Below are 16,452 nucleotides of genomic sequence, written 5' to 3'. Positions count from 1 at the left end.
TAAAAACATGTTGTGCAAGTCACAATAAGAGGAGGCATCAAAAGCATTTTAACACAAAAAGCATAGACACTAGCATCCCAGAGGACAGGGCCTCTTCAGAGTCTCCTCCCTCTTCTACAGCACATCTCGCTATCACTGCTTTATAATCTGCTTAAGAACAAAGGCGACACTTAAACTTCTTGAAACTGTAATAGCACTGCAGACCATTCTTTCCCTTATGAACCTGAATGCAATGCAACCGTGATTCTGAGTTACAGCAACTTCCAAATGGCCTTCATTTATTCTCGATCGGCCGTGAATCAGACCGGGCAGGCGCAGTCAAACATACCGACTCCAGCCTTTATTCGGGTGGTATACTGTGCCGCTTCATCTAGCTAACCTTTTTAGATATTTGAACAGCAGAGTTCAAAGTGATATCCATTTAGTTTCTACTGAATGCAACTCACACCTTTATTATGCACCAAAAATGCTTGCCTTCATGTATATTTGTAAGCTTTGCTGATGCTTTATTTTTCTAATCTCCCTACCCGTCTTGAACCCATTTTGACATCGTGCATATTAGTCGTCTTCCACTTCTGCCATTTAATTTTGTACTTTTGTGTGGAGCGATGCCCTGGCTCTGCCATTCTCATGTTCATCCCTCCCAAACCTGAACCTAAGTTTTTTTTTGTTCTGTAAATGCATATTGCTCCAGCATTTCAGCTCTCAACTTTCCCTCTTTTCCCTCAAGTCACTTAATGTTTTAAGAGCGTTTTTATGCTGTATGCATTCAACATGCACTCTTTAAGCAAAGTATATACGTTTTAAACAAAGTGTTTTGTGGGGTTAACATATTTAATGAAAGATTTAGAACGCAAGTTTATATGGTGAAAAGTAAATTGGTGAAGGGACCATGCTTTGAAAAAGAAAAGAGTTAAGTTGGACTGTAGCATGACATTACAACCTGCTACCACCAGTGTTTTTGCTGTAGGAAGCAATGCAGATCACACACCAGTTTTCCTATGAATACATCAAGGATTTCAATACCAGACTGCCTTTTCCAACAACGTGGGACATAATGGCAAGCAGGTTTCCCATTTCAAGCGAGGCCATGCCTCATACATCTAATCCACTATTCTAAACTCGAGGGCAAGGCAAAGGTCATGAACACAGCTCTGCTCGACACACTTGCATCTGGTCAGTCGAGTATGGTGACTCTACCAGTGTACCGAAAGCTTCAGACTTCTGAAGAGGTTTCTGAAAACCATAACATTGGCCAAAGGACTGATGGTTAACAAGCAAACAGTATTCAGACAGGTCACGAATCTGGTTGCAAACTGATTCTATGAATCAAAAGAAACAAAAATAGCAAATAAAGTAAGGACAAAGAAAGAACAGTATAGGACAAATTATACATTTAACACTACAAAATGTTGGTTCAGCTATCCTCGGGCAAACAAGCTTTGGTTCTCAGTGATTGCTCGGGTAAAAAGTGTTTTTTACATAAAAACATCTTCAAAAGACAGCTCCTTTGCTATTTCGGTAAAAAGCAGTCTTGGGAACGGTTCAGCTATGCAGGGATCAGGTGGTGGTGTAACTCTGTCAGACGGTACTGATTCGAAGATTCCAAACAAGAAATCTAGACACTCTCTACTCACTCTGAAGTAGAACAGTCTGCTCTTGGAAACATATCCGACATACCATTCCATAGATTCCATCCGGAAATACCCACATGTCTGTTTAGGACTGGTCTGTAAGCTTGAAGTGTTTGGCTACTGCCTAGTCTATTATCCTGAAGCAAGTTGGGAGGTCATTTATTTCACGGTCAACATGTTGCTACTGTCCAGGCATTAACCCTGAATATCTAATCAGGAATCCGCATGCAAGAGGAAGGTCTATGTGAAACCCATCCGGTGGGAAGCTTGTGACTGCAGAGGTTAGTAAACAAAAGACTTTCAAGTGATGCACCATCACAAGAAAGCACTTGGTACTGAGTTTGTTAATCTGTCAGAATTCGAATCTAATATTACATTTTCATTGATAGGAAGCTCTACAATAGTCAAAAAAACGGGTGGTTTGGGAAAAGGTTTTGTAATTTATATGAACTGGGTAATATAAAATGCTTTCTAGATGGTCTTTGCTAAGTGATACGCCAACAAGAAGGAAAGACTGCAGCCACCGCTCCTAAGATGCTAATTAAAGCATTATTTAAAACATATGTTATTTTCAACTGGAAGCCAAGGCAATAATAGACTAGCGATTTTCGGAATGCAATTCTGGGTTTGCCGTCATTACTAAAGCAACGTAAACCTGGGTCTGCTTTCTGCCTTTACCAAAGAAAATTCTGCATGTTTTCCCTGGCCGACAATACAAACACCTTGCAGGCAAAATATATTTGGAAATCTTTTGAAAGAACTGAAATACTTTCTCCTGCTGCTTGAAAAAGGACCTAGTCTAGGAGACCGTTTTGATACAAAACTTGTTTCCACAAGTTTTCTCATCTGGATTTTTTTAAGGAGTTTTGAAGGACTACCACGCCTATCCTACTGCTCAAACTCGCATATCTGCTGCTGACAAAGTGCCGAGTGTTTTAGGAAATTAATGTGTTTCGAGCCCTCTGGTGTTTTTAAAGGGTTTCCAAATGCAGCAGCTGCCTATATCACAATATCGCTTGCCATAGAGTACATTTCCGTGCAAATTAATTTGTGTTTCAACCCCATTTTGCCTACTTTGGGCCTTAAGACTGTCCTACTTCTAGCCTATAACCAGCGTACTTTGAAATCTCTGCGCCACAAAGAGCATTTACATTCCAGTGATATTACTATACCAACATCGATCACAGGAATTTGCATATTTTCTGACCTGGCACACACATTTCTTCCTCAATTGAATCACTTTCATAACATTTCAATAAATCGTAGAAAAACAAAAAAAGAATGTAATACTTGAGGCAATCAATAGCAATCTAATTTTATGTTGAATGATGGTCAATATCAAAATGAATTAGTTCTAATACTTACTATCCGATTTCTTTACTCAATAGTGCAAGAGTGTTAATTTAGCTATATATTCAGAACACAGGAAGCAATGAAAACTAACAATATTGAGAAATCACATGACAGTACAAAACTAATTTGCATTAGGCTAGTACACCTTCACACAAATCTGGAAAGAGAACTTAGAATCTATATTTGAGTTACAAGTGATGTAACTTTCCACGAATTGCAGAAGGAGAACAATAAAAATACATTAATGGGCTAATTCAACAGTTCCTGTTTGAATTAAAGCACTACATAGACGTCTAGTGTATTGTAGATGTAGTGTCCATACATATAGATTCTTAACATACTGGGTCGACATGCAAGTTATGTTTGTGTTACACTTAATTGAACACCTTCATCGGGATAATTAAATTCTTCTGACCCTGTGTGGAATTGGGCAAATGAAAAATGAACGTATGAAAATGGATAACTAATCAGAAGACAACAAAAACATTTGATGATTGCCTATTAAAAAGTAAGCAAAATAAATCTCAACTGAGCATGGGAGCGATCATATATATATATATATGTATATATATATATATATATATATATATATATATATATATATATAGTTAAAAGTAACCAGAGAGTGGCATGGTATAAACAAGGGTAGCGTAGCTGCATAGGAGACAGTTAAATGTCAAAGTGAAAGCAGTGCTGCATTACAGGGACCAGTTCTCCTGCAAGTGCTCTGTACAACAACAACAAAAAAAAAAACTTAAGGTTAAAGGCCAACCAGGGTAGTAAAAGCGAGTGGAGCCCAGCCCAACACAGGAACCATTTCCCCCAAAACTTACTGGAGCAGTGAATGCTTGTAAGGTTCCCAACTGCTACATCAGTGCCGGTAAGGAAACTATTAGTGAAAAATCTCAGGTAACTATCACAGCATGCTTGTGCGCGAGGACGTCACCATGCGAAGCAGTGTTGACATCGCAATGTCTGTACATGGCATGGCAAGTAGGGTTCGAAAGATGTGGTCAACTGGTCAATACAGACTTGTACAAATGAAAGCCCCAATTAGGATGTTTGAGACTTTGAATGTATGTATTAGCATAGAAAACAGCCAATTAAGTACAATTCTGTCTTGGTCTTAAATAATGACCATAAGGGAGATGTCTTTCAGGCTACGAGGATGAAAACTATTGATATAAAGGATTGTGTTTCGATCACTGCTTTCTGAATAGTGAGCAAACCAGATAGCCATTGTCGTTCTTAATTAGAAGATCAAGAAAGTTAATCTGTTGAGTGCTATGTTAAATAGTAAACTGAACGTTACAATTACACTCATTACCCGACTGGAAGAATTGTCTCAGCCCACACATGGCCCCTTGCCAGATGAAGATGAGGTTATCAATATAACGTTTCCACAGTTTGACGTTACTGTGATAGGGATTGTTGGTAAGACTGAGCAAATGCTGCTCCCATCGCTATACAACGTACCTGCAAAGAGATTTGGTTGTCAAATACAAAAAAGTTTTTTTGTAAGGCAAATGAGGGTAATGATACATTCTCAAGAGACCCTTTCTTGGGTGCTGTGATGGGTCAGACATTGTCTAATGCATTCAATAGCATCCTCTTGCGGGATGCTAGTATAGAGGGATTGTCTGTCCATTGTTACGAGTAATTCCCTATTGGACTCAAAGGGCATTCCCTCAAAGATACCAATGGCTGACGTATCTGTGAGATATGTTGTGGTTAGTTGACTCATAGGCTTTAGGAAATAGTCTACGAATGTACACATGGGTTTAAGAATGGAGCCACATTTTCTAACAGTGGCGAATTAAGTTTGATGCAGATTTTCAGCCCACCCTAATGCACCCCATTTTTCTTTTTCTCCCTCCCCCAACATTAATTTTGTTGGTGTGGTTTATCACACTAAAAAGGTCAGGTTGTCAAATAAACAGACTGTTCACCCTACTTTTGCCTGTTCAGGTAGCTATGAAACTGCAAGGACTGATAAGTATGTATGCATATTAATCCCAGAGAAGCCCAGCAACCACCAAAGAGAGTTACAGTCTCCATAATGTCCTCGGAATCCCATAGATTTGCCACCAGGATCCAAAGCCTGCTTGGTCAGGAGCATTAAGCTGTAGTCGCAGCAGCGTTTCTGCACACTGAAGACCACCTTACATCACCCATTATATCCCTACTAAAACAGATTATTCCTGGCTGAGGGATCCTCCATTGCAGACCATTTGTGCTTATATTAGCCTGCAGACTCAAAGATTCCCTCCCTGCTCCTCACCCTCGTGTGCTAGCCTTACTGTAGCGTAAAGTGATAAAGAACCACCATGTCATAAACCTATGCTGTGACAGTCATGTAACAAACGCAAGCCCCGGTACAGCGTACAAATCAACATTGTCCATTCCTTCCGGGAGACCCTAGTCTAGAACTGGTTTTATCTTTGCTTTCTGGGAATTGTAGTCCTGGGTTTATAATAGGGAAATTCAGGACTCAATTCACAGAAAGCGGATTTGAAACCAGAACTGGACTAATGTCTCCCGAATGGAATAGATAATGTTGCTTGGATTGTACAGAAACCGTGACGTGTACAGCAATTGCAATCTCAGACAACATATTACACATTTTCAGAATAGTACACTATTGCCTCCCACTGTACCTATACTTTAATTTGTTGCCATGCCGGTATGTCGCTCTGACGATGCCCACACGATTTCTCAGATATCCACCTCATTTGCTTTGCACAAAGTCCATTCTGGGATCTGTCACTTCGAACACTCTGCTGGGCAATCGCAGCCTTTTCTCGCTCTGGTCTGTCAAGTTGTGTTAGCATATAATGTACAAACAAGCATTTGCTGGAGCACAGGTTTCACCCACCACGTAAATACTCAGGATTCGTTTCAGTACTTCCACCCAAGTACTAGAACGCCCTTGTGCAGGTATATGCCCATTAGCAGGAGAAGTATTTGTAGTTTCTTTGTAAGTGCTATGCTTTGATCATTGGGCACAGACTGTAAAGGCGCGCAAATTATCACATACACCATCCCTCCCTGCTCATTTCTTTTTTACCGGTTCAAATCGTGCTTTTAAACTTTCTCTGCCATTGCCCCCTGCCCCCTACTCTGCTGCCCCTTTCAATTCTCTTGTAGAGCAAGGTCTAAATACCCCACCACCCCTACGAGTGTTGGACACAATACGCCACTAACCGGACAAGCCTCCGTGATGTTGGATCACTACGGTGCAGTTTCAAAAGAAAATTACTAAATAGCAATTCAATTGCATGCTTTCTGTAAAATGCAGTACTGTCAGCTGGGCAGTCAGAGAAATCAAGCTTGGGATACCTGAAGATGGTAGAGCCAATTATGTGGTGAGAATACATTAATGTGTACTGGTTAGTGTCCCTGCATTATTGGAAACACTGTTTTTTTAACAAATACTTTCACTGGTAAAATGTAAAATCTATTTCTCAAAGTCCAATACAAACATTAGAAAATTACAAAAGTATGTATTTACCTGTAAACTCTAAATCTAGGAGGCACTCTAGCTGTAGTCCCACAAAACCTGCCAGGTCGGCCTTCAAGTGCATTTGTCAAGTGCTCCTACACACTAATCCGTTTTCCCTTGGCAGGCACCAGGGAAGAGAATATATTTTAGCTTGTAAACAACTGTACTTCATCCACAGCCTGTATCAAATTGTGACTTTGGAGCGCCTTGGTCTGTGCGTCTGCTGCGCTCCTCAGGCGACGATAAGGCCATTAGAGCAAGCAGCTGCGCGAGAGATTGCAACCGAGAACAAAGGCAAGGAGAAGATCTGGAATCTGCGCCACCCCAGTCTGTACTAGAAATTATCAATGCATCCAATCAAATCGGAGAGCACTGGAAATAATAACCACCGCCGGGATAAAGTGATCAGAACCTGCTCGCGCCAGCCCAGCATATCAATACTAGGAGAAAAGGCATTTAAGCCTCATCCTTTCATGCCCGCAGAGTACTATTGATGCACTGAGCACAGTGCAGTTCAAGCTTTCAATCTCAAGAGGACAGCAGTTTTCGCCGGATAGAGATGCTGGGAGTCCCACAAGAACTAACATTCTTGCTATCTTGAATGCCAGCAGCAAAATATCTTATAGGCACTATCTCACATAAAGCCAAACGTACGGCAGCATCAGTTCTACCAAAGATCTTAGGTGGCCCTCGAGTAGGTAAGCAAGTTAAAATGGCTCCATTTAAGAGTTTAAAGTGGAAATGTTTTGCTTCCTACTTTTCCAAGTTGAGCATTTTTTTTTTAATAAGGAGCATTGCAATAAATTATATGCCCAATCCTACTATTTTGTAGACTAGTCAAAATATTTCCAAATTGCATATTGCATATTTCTGCAACCATACATCTCTTCAAATAGTTCTTCACTCAGATTAAAAATCTAATTTTATCAAAGTTCCAACTGAAAATATCCACCAGCAGTAAATGACCATGAATAATGCTGAATATGTTGGTGCCACCCTAGAAAGCTGCCCTTGACCTACCCCATAGCCCCCTCCCGAAATCCCCTCACCCCCAAAATAAAAAACTCTGCCACTGGGACTAATGCCGTTTAAAGACCAGAGATGATGGATACTAGCACCGAAGTCAAGTGACTAAAGCGGTGTCATACATCTGAACTACATTTTGGTGAGTGATATACAATGGCAGCAGCAAACGCATGACTGGCTGTTGGGGATTATTTTTAAGGTGATAGTCACATGCATGTTTTAAAATAAGATGGTAAGAGTTTCTTACTGAGACTTTTCACAAATGTGAATATCCCTTAATGGTCTTGATCACATAACCTGATTACAAGTTACATCCTTAAACCATGATTTTACAACACGCAGAAGTGATACATGGAGCGATTATCACATTTCGCAGCACTGGTCCTGTGAACGCACAGGTCATTTCCCAGCTACCTAACCTTAGAACACCTCGGCTACCCAGTTGCAGGAGAATTAATTATGCTGTAGCAAGTCGAGTAAACATGAGGGCTGGGATTCGCAGACGCTGTCCTTGCCAAGCTTTCCTCGCCCTTCATCCCCTTATTTAGGATTCCTTTGTTTGGAATAGCAATAAGCCCCGAGACGGGGGCATTTCCGCCTCAGGTAATGCCCCAGGGCCCATTGTAAGGAAGGCCTGGGGCATTATCTGAGGCAGTAATGCCCCCCCTTGCGAGGGGCTTGTTGCTATTAGTGCCCCGGCCCGTTGGAGCGGGTTACTAAAAGCTACTTTTGTCAGTTGCGAGACGCACCAGCGTTTCGCAGCCAAATTATTTTTTTAAAGGACTGCCTGGGAAGGGAAAACAAAGTCCCTTCTCCCCTTCCAAGACTGACATAAAAAAAAAATAGGAAAAAAAGTAAACAAAAAAAAATGGGCACCATGGAAAGGATAGAAGGGATTATATGTAGTCCCTTCTTCCTTTCTACGGCAGCATGTTGCAGACCAGGAGCAGATGCGGGCTGGGGACAGAAGTGTTCCCAGCACTCCTGAAAAGAATCAAAAAAGCAGGCATGTGGGGGTGGGGACGGAATCTTTGGATGGGATAGGGGAGGATGAGAGCACTGAACTCGAACCCCGGCAGGGGACGATGGCAGGCTCCAGCCCAAGGAGGATCGGGGCGCCAGAATTGCCACGTGGTATTATTGCCCCCATTCCAAGGCTCATTGGCTGAGAGGTTCCACGCTCCCACCCCCTCAGCTGGGTACCACAATAGTTTTAGTCCAGTTAAGGATGATGGTGCTAACAGAATGAGGCTTGAAAGGGGGCAAATATCACGACATGCGAGTCATTTTCATCATCTGTGCAATTCCATACCCAGCTTTTGGTGTTACTGCCCCCAAAACTATCATGCACTGGAAATTGCTGATTAGTTCACAAACTGCAAACTGAGCACATACTTTACACAGTCAATGAATGGCACTGCACCAAGCAGTGGACGTGGGCCGTGAGAATCAGCAACTAAACTGTCTCCCACATAGTCGACAGTCCTTGAAGCCAAACAGTTCCTCTTAGGGAATTAAAAACATAAGTGGCAATAACAAATAAAAAAAGGATTGTCAGTAATAGGGGACCCTTAAAAAACTGCCTATAGGATCCAGTCCTAGCCGATCAGCATAATTGAAAAACTGTTCCAGCATGAGGCATGTAGAGACATTGAGTTATGTGACATCACTATATGGCAGGGACATACGAGGGGTATGTAATGTAATAAATCACAGAGCTGAAACTACGAGACAGAGCCGTTTCAAAAGTTAAACACGTGAATATATAAAAACCAGGCAGTTACAGACCACCTACCAACGAAGGTATTGATTGGGAATTTTGAAAAGCACCGTTTAAGCAGGACTAAATGCTCTTCATCACGAGTAACGTTACCTGTCGGCGTATGCATTTTGGTTTAGAAGACATAAGCGTGGACAACCACCCACGTAAACCGGGGCACACAAAGGGGGGCTTGGGGAGGGGTGGGGTAGAAAACGGGTGCCAATACAGATGAGAATAGCGTACTGCATCTCAAAGAAATGTACTGGCAAGGGTGCAAAGGAACATCTTTTGTCTTTAAAAAAAATGATGGGCATTGAGAAGCCTTGACTGCTTCCAGTTTAAGGGACCTCACAGTTCATCATGTTTCCTAGGAACCTTTGTTATTTTGCTGCCTTTTAGCCTCAGTTGTCTGTTATACATTATTTTTGGTTACAAGAAGCTCTTTTGCATCCTTACTTACCAATGTAATTCATTTCATTTGGGGGAGCAGTGACCAGTCCATAGGCTAACAGTGAAGAAGAACGTGTCCCCGTCCTACATTTTGGGCAGTACTATTAAGCCCCCAGTGTTAGCAGTACAGGGGGACCCTGTCCCCACATTTCTTTAGCCCGAGTGGGTTTACCAACCAGACAAAGGCGAGGCTGGTGACAGTCTTATCACTTTTAAGGGTTCATTACTGTGCATCTTTGTTTACCACAAGGTTCCCATGTGTGACTTTCCAGTAGCCAAAATACCAAACTGGTAGTTTTAAGCCTCAAGTGAACCACTGGCTTCGTTGTGATCTTCCTCCTGTTTAGTAGTGAGTTAATCATATATGGCCATCCCCTTTCCCAGGCTCAAAGCAGATCCCACAACACGGAGGCTGGATAAATAGGATCTGGATTTGCATGGGATAGCGAGTCCCAGACACCCTAATCGAAATTCAATTTGCTGGATGATGTGAAAAATGCAGTCTGGCAGCCATCCAAAATGTTAACGCTACAAGACATTTTTGGGTGGACTGCGGGGTCTCCCAAGCCCAGCACTGTATACATTTGGGGTGGTTTTGATGCCATGTTGTGGCTCCTCCTCTTGCTGTGAGACACACTTTTGTATTTGTATTTTGTTTATATAGCGCTTTAATCCAAAGCGCTTTACAGTTTAACAACAAGAAAACATCAAACATGGAACAGTAGAAGCAATAACAGTATACATGAATCAAACTAGAAAAACAGCATGTAAAACAATTTGCATATGAAAAGGAAGAAGAAAGGAGAGGGAGAGGAAGGAGAAGAGGGAGAGAGAGTAGGGAGTAAAGTGAGTAGTAGGAAGAAATGAGATCTTAGGAGAGACAGGGAAAGATAAGAGAACAGGGAAGAGGGTACTACAAGGAGAGAGAAAAAGGGGAAAGGTGACAGGGAGGGGAATGAAGGAGTGATTTCAAGGAGGAGCGGAAGGAGGAATAGGTGGGGATGGAACAGATAGTGAAATGTAGTGCGTTCAAATGGGGGGCAAGGCGCTGAAAGGAGCGGAAACAAGAACAGGCACAAGGAGGTGGGGGGACACAAAGTAAGAAGAGATCTGCAGAACAAAGGGAGCGAGAGGGGATGCAGAATGAGAGGAGAGGTAAGGAGGGGCAAGGTCATGAAGAGATTTAAAGACAAGACAAAGGAAGTGAAATTTAAGTTGGGAGTGGAAAGGAAGCCATCCTAGGTAAGAAAGTGAGTTTGAGATGGAATCATGGGGGAGAGAGAAGACAGAGGGTACGGATGGCAGAGCGGCAGAGGGATTTAAGGGGGGCAAGATGGGAAGCGGGGAGACCGAAAAAGAGAGAACAGTAGAAAAGGCGAGAAAAAATGAAGGAGGAGATTAAAAGCTTGGTAGCATGGAAGGTGAGAGAAGATCGGACTTCACGGATATTAAAGAGGTGGTAGCGAAGTCCGCGAGAAGGAAGGGAAATATGATGAGTAAAGGAGAGGGAAGAGTCAAAGTAAATGCCTAGAATACGGGCATGGGTGGAAATAGGAAGATTAGAAAGGGGAAAATGAATAGATGGAGGGGCAGAGGGAAGAGGAAGTGTGTTAGATGGAAAGAATAAGACCTCAGTCTTGTCAGTGTTAAGAGAGATAATGAGATGACATCCAGTTTTTAATGGCGGTAAGACAGGAAAACAGATTTAGATGTAAGCCAGGGTGAAGGAAGGAAGGAAAGGAGGGGAACAGCTGCGTGTCATCAGCATAGAAAGGTGAGAAATCCCGAAGGAGGAGATAATAGGGGCGAGGAGTGAAGTATAAAGAGAGAATAAGAAGAGTCAGAGGACAGAGCCTTGGGGAACGCCGTAGTCCAAAGGGAAGGTGGTGGAGGTTCGACCGCCCCAAGAAACAGCGAAAGAGCAGTGGGAGAGGTAAGAGGAGAGCCAGTTAAGGACCGAGCCTTTGAAACCAAAGGAGGAAAGAGTACTGAGAAGGGGTGATCGACAGTATCAAAAGCAGCAGAGAGGTCAAGGAGGATTGCTTAGAGTAGCGAGTGGTAAGGAGGGAGTTAAGGACATAGGTAAGAGCGGACTCATTGGAGTGTTTGGGGTGGAAGCCAGATTGAGAGAGGGGGAAGGAGAGAGAGGTTAGAGACAAAGATCGAGAGTTGAGAATAGGCTAAGTGTTCGAGTAATTTAGAGAGAAAAGGTAGATGTGAGATTGGGCGACAGTTAGAAGCAAGAAGGGGAGTCATCAAGCCTCAACGCTCTGCTGTTGCTCTTGGTGTTGGGCCTAGTTAGCCTCATGGAGAGTCCCCTACATTATTGCCTATAGACCCTTGCTGGGCCCCTCGAAATGTTATCACAGCCTGCTGTGTCTTCGGGCTGGCGCTGCCTTCTTTGAGGGTTGAACAGAGGTAATTGGTTGTGGGGAACCCTGAATACATGATCCGGGCATCTTTACTGAACAACAAGTAAACAAGCAAACCTACCCGAACACCTAACGCTACACACATGAACCAGGGGCCTCTTGCTCAGCAGTCAATAGTGTGTTTGGGCTCCCCAAAGTCTTCTATCGGACCTTGATTTACCAGTCTCTCTCTTGGAGGATGCAAGGGCCGGTTTCCTTACCCCCCCTCACTCATCCCCAGACCACTGCATTATCCATAGTGTGCAAGGCCCTTAGCTGTTGCAACTTCGATGTTTGAAACTCCTGTGTGGTTTAGTCTGACGCCCTAGGAATGGTGGCTGGTTTCCTTTCCTTTAACACCAAACTGGGGCCCTACCTTGGATAGTAATGCATATCGTTGCCCCAAACAGTTAGGACTCAGTGCACAGATATCATCATACATTTATTTTTTGTTTTTGCTTCAATCAAAAAATTATACAAAACCACCTTTATTCAAATCTACTGCACACACCTTATAGAACATACATAAGAATGAATGTCTCGCCTCCTCATAATTAGCTTCCCATTGATGCACATTTCACGTGTTTTTGTTTGGATTAATGGTATGGATGGCTATCTAAGGTAGAATGCTACTTTTGATGTTCATGTATATTTTAATACAGATGGGATTCCCTTGAAATCAAAAAACATGGATGACCTTTTTTTGTATAGCACATATATAATAACCAGCTGTTTAAGGACAGATAGTCCAGGTTGTTCAAACAGGATGCTACTCACGTCCAATTTGCTAGTCTATTAGCAAAATAAACAAGCATAAATGACACAACAAAGGTGCCCATCATACGCCATATGCTGATCAATATAAAGATACACTTTTAAATACAGTTTCCATATTGCCGGCATGAGACACAAACTCTTACAACTAATATTACAGACTGGGATGAATACATTACTCAGACAAAGACTGGTATCTACATGGGGCTCTTATGTTGGGATGTTTAAGGAATAAAAAGCTTCCTGCAGAAGGAATAGTACATAATGAACTGAGATTGGTTTTGGGCCAACAAAAGTCTTTAATGAAAAAATTGAAACCATACAGGCAACAAATGCGGAAGAGATTTGTTCATTTTAAAATTTGACAAAGCAAAGACAAATACGAAGAAATTGAAGGCAAAAATAAGAGCTAAATAGTGAGATAGGAGAAAGACCAGACTATTAAAAATTTTAACAAAAGATTTGAATAACTAATTTAGCAGCTTAGACAATTTAGAAAAGATATCGTCAATTTCAGAAGTGAGGCAGCATTTCCATATACACAATAGTGTTATGTCCCACAGGATTTTCAAAGCAGAAAAACAGGAATCTATGAGGAGTACAAAAGGGTTTGATTTAGATTAAACTTTGTCCGCACTAGTGATCGTTCAGATGGTGAGAACAATACTTTCCTACAATCAAGATGCTAGAACAATTGAGGGAGAGGAAGACAAGAGATGCAATGGAAGACAAAGGGGGAAAGGCTATTTTTTTCGGTCAGGGAAGACAAGAGCAAAATGTTGACCAATCAGGGGGCAAACACAATTATAAGTGGCCAACCAACAAAGGAAGAACAGGAACCAAGTAAAGGATTGGGTTTCATGGGGACAAATTCTCGTTTCATTTTACAAATTAGTTCTAGGCTTTTTCTGAGAGAAAATAGGTTGAAAGAAGTTACCATCTAGATCGAACAGTAACATGCTAGAATTAAATAACTCATTGATAAAGACATTAAATCAATGGAAAATCAAAAATACAACAGGTTGGCTATAAGTAATTTAGGTAACAACGAACACATACTTATTACAACAGCTGATAAACATGGGGCTATTTTGATCTTAGTTAAAGACGACTGCAGGGTTTCTATTAAATAAAAAAATGACCATGTGCACACATTCCATATGTGAGCAGGCAAATCAAAGACAGTAGCAGTTGAATCCCTGCGTATTTCTACGACTGAAATAAAAACACATTTATGTTGATCAGAGTACAAACAGAAATTCACAAAGTATTATAACATTATTGTGCATGTACCATTTGAAATCATTCATGAGATTTATTTATTCGAAATTTTAGCAACATCAGAATCTATTATTCGCGATTTAAATGTTACAGGGAAATGTCTATGTTACTTTTTAAGTTTGAGACCGATAAAAAGGGTAATGTGGTTTCCTCTACTCTTCATCCCCTCTGCAACTAATCCCGAACAAGACTGCGAGACTTGTCCTTAGCCTCAAGCCCAGGGACCGTATTCTCTCCAGTGCTGAAATCTCTCCACTGCCACCCGGTGGCTGCAAGGATCAAGTTCAAGACCCTTTGTTTTCCTCTGACCTACCCGTCTGGTGTGCTGTCTGGGGACCTGGCACCCTCAGTGTCACAGAGTACCATGCTCCTCCTTGACCAGTCGCCCCTACACTGCCTCCGGGTCTACCGCACACTTCAGGGCTGTAACTGCAACCCTACAGTCCCCTGCCTCCTTGCACTTTTCCAGAGCTGCTCTGCCCTGGCTGCACTTCTCCCCCCCCCCTTCTCCCCCACCCAACGCTCTGCGTTACTGCACTTGCACGATCTGAATGACAAGGTCTAGTAAGATTGTTTTGTCCTTCCTCTGTCTCCCATCCCTTGTATTGCCTAGAAACACTTGTGTACAGGCGCGTTATAAATTAAATATATCATAAAGGTGACAATAAAATCTTGTTCCTTTGTTCAATGTGGAAGATGGATGATCAGTGTTGTTTTTTTACCGAAGTCTATTTGGTCTGCATTTGTGGTGGAAAATAGAAAACATACTGTATTGAAGTTTGGAAATGGAAACCAGCAAAATCATTAAAATCTAAGTGTATTCTTATATTGGCAGATTCCGACATGCTGTCAAATCATTATACTTTAGGAAGCAGATGACACATCAACCTTTATCTTAGAAACTATTGGGAAAACAATGAAAGAGTCAAGGTGTTCCAAAACCACTCTATATTTGTTATACTGAATGGAAAAATCATTAATCAAGAAAGGTTCTTTTCTCAAGTTAAACCCCATAAAATCTGTTAGATGAACAATTAATGACTTTTCTACAGCAGAAGACTGACCTAGGATTTGAATTATTCAGCTCTTCAAACGAACATTTACAAAATCAACTTGAGGAAATTCTCAGAACGGCTTGCATTTTGAAAACTCATTACATTATACAAATTGAATTCTGATACATTGTTTGTCATTAAGTTGATACAAACATAAGACCTGTTGCTTAGCATATCCATTCGCTTATGATAATTTTTGACTGGACAGATGGATCTAGGTTTTGCTTAAACAATGCTATTTCAGTACTCTATGGACTATTTTCATTATCAAGAGCATAAATATGCTGGTGGTATTCTGAAGACTTGGGAGATTTCATGAAAACCCAGATTTAATTCTAATTTAGTGACCCCCCTGTTGTGAAGTAGGGACCACATGCATTTAAATTGACTATTTTACGATTAAAAAAACAAAACTACAAGTCAGTTTCTTTTCCCAGAAGTGGTGGTTTTGCTGGCATCATTAAACTGATGTGCTGCAAAAGGACCTGGATTGAATGGTTGTCTGTACTATTTCAGGATGGGTTGTTAGACTGGGTGGTAGTCTCTCCACCCCCAGGGCAGTCAAATGAACTGGTTCTCTTTAATACTATGAAAAACATAATTTGACAGCCATATGCTGAAACTAGTTATACAGGACTGAGAAATAATGCCACTCAAGGGTTGATAAAATAAAAAAATGAGATAGAAAAAGCCCTGGTTCTGCAAAAAGATGGAGAATTGAAAAAAAAAAAAATCAGCTTCGTCCAGCCCATTTCAAAAAGTACATACGTCTGAGACAGTGCTGATATTAATTTAAAAGGTTGAAGCAACAGACATTTATCTACTCATAGAGTTCTTCATAAGTAGGTGTGATGCTGGAAATCCCTTATGGCGGGACAGTGCCTCCTGTCCTTGTCCTACCACTTCTATGTGTGTTTTCTCTATGTTTTCTACCACAGAGGTCCCACCTGGACCTCTGGCAGTGCAGCTCTTCCCTAGCCTGCAGCTCAAAATGATCATGCTCAGTCTCTGTCAGGTCTGGTTCACAAGCCTGCCAGACCTCACGTTAGACTTTTCCAATGGTATACCAAGTCTGGTCTATTAACCCGCCAGACTGGATTTCCACAACTTTCACTTCCAATGATATTTGTATTTTTGGGCTCCAACCCACTCATTATAATTCTTCCTGTATTGTGATGAGTCCTTGACCTTTGACTTTCCATTG

At 41.6% G+C, this 16,452-nt stretch overlaps 1 protein-coding gene across 13 annotated transcripts in view; it reads right to left on the bottom strand.

Moving 5' to 3' along the window:
• The window catches only part of PLEKHA5 (pleckstrin homology domain containing A5), a 1,790,419-nt gene that overhangs the window by 1,505,734 nt on the left and 268,233 nt on the right, over positions 1 to 16,452 (bottom strand). The window contains exon 4 of one of the 13 annotated variants that reach the window (XM_069628414.1): positions 13,196 to 13,501. The exons of the other annotated variants lie outside the window; for them this stretch is intronic. Within the exon in view, the coding sequence (XP_069484515.1) occupies positions 13,426 to 13,501 (76 nt within the window). The 3' untranslated portion in view covers positions 13,196 to 13,425. Of the gene's footprint in view, positions 1 to 13,195; positions 13,502 to 16,452 lie in introns of those variants that run through there. 13 annotated transcript variants of the gene reach the window in all.

Source organism: Ambystoma mexicanum, chromosome 12, assembly GCF_040938575.1.
Source record: "Ambystoma mexicanum isolate Mex_15411 chromosome 12, UKY_AmexF1_1, whole genome shotgun sequence".
In the NCBI taxonomy this organism is placed as follows: Eukaryota; Metazoa; Chordata; class Amphibia; order Caudata; family Ambystomatidae; genus Ambystoma; species Ambystoma mexicanum.
This window is presented reverse-complemented; position numbering and strand designations above follow the sequence as displayed.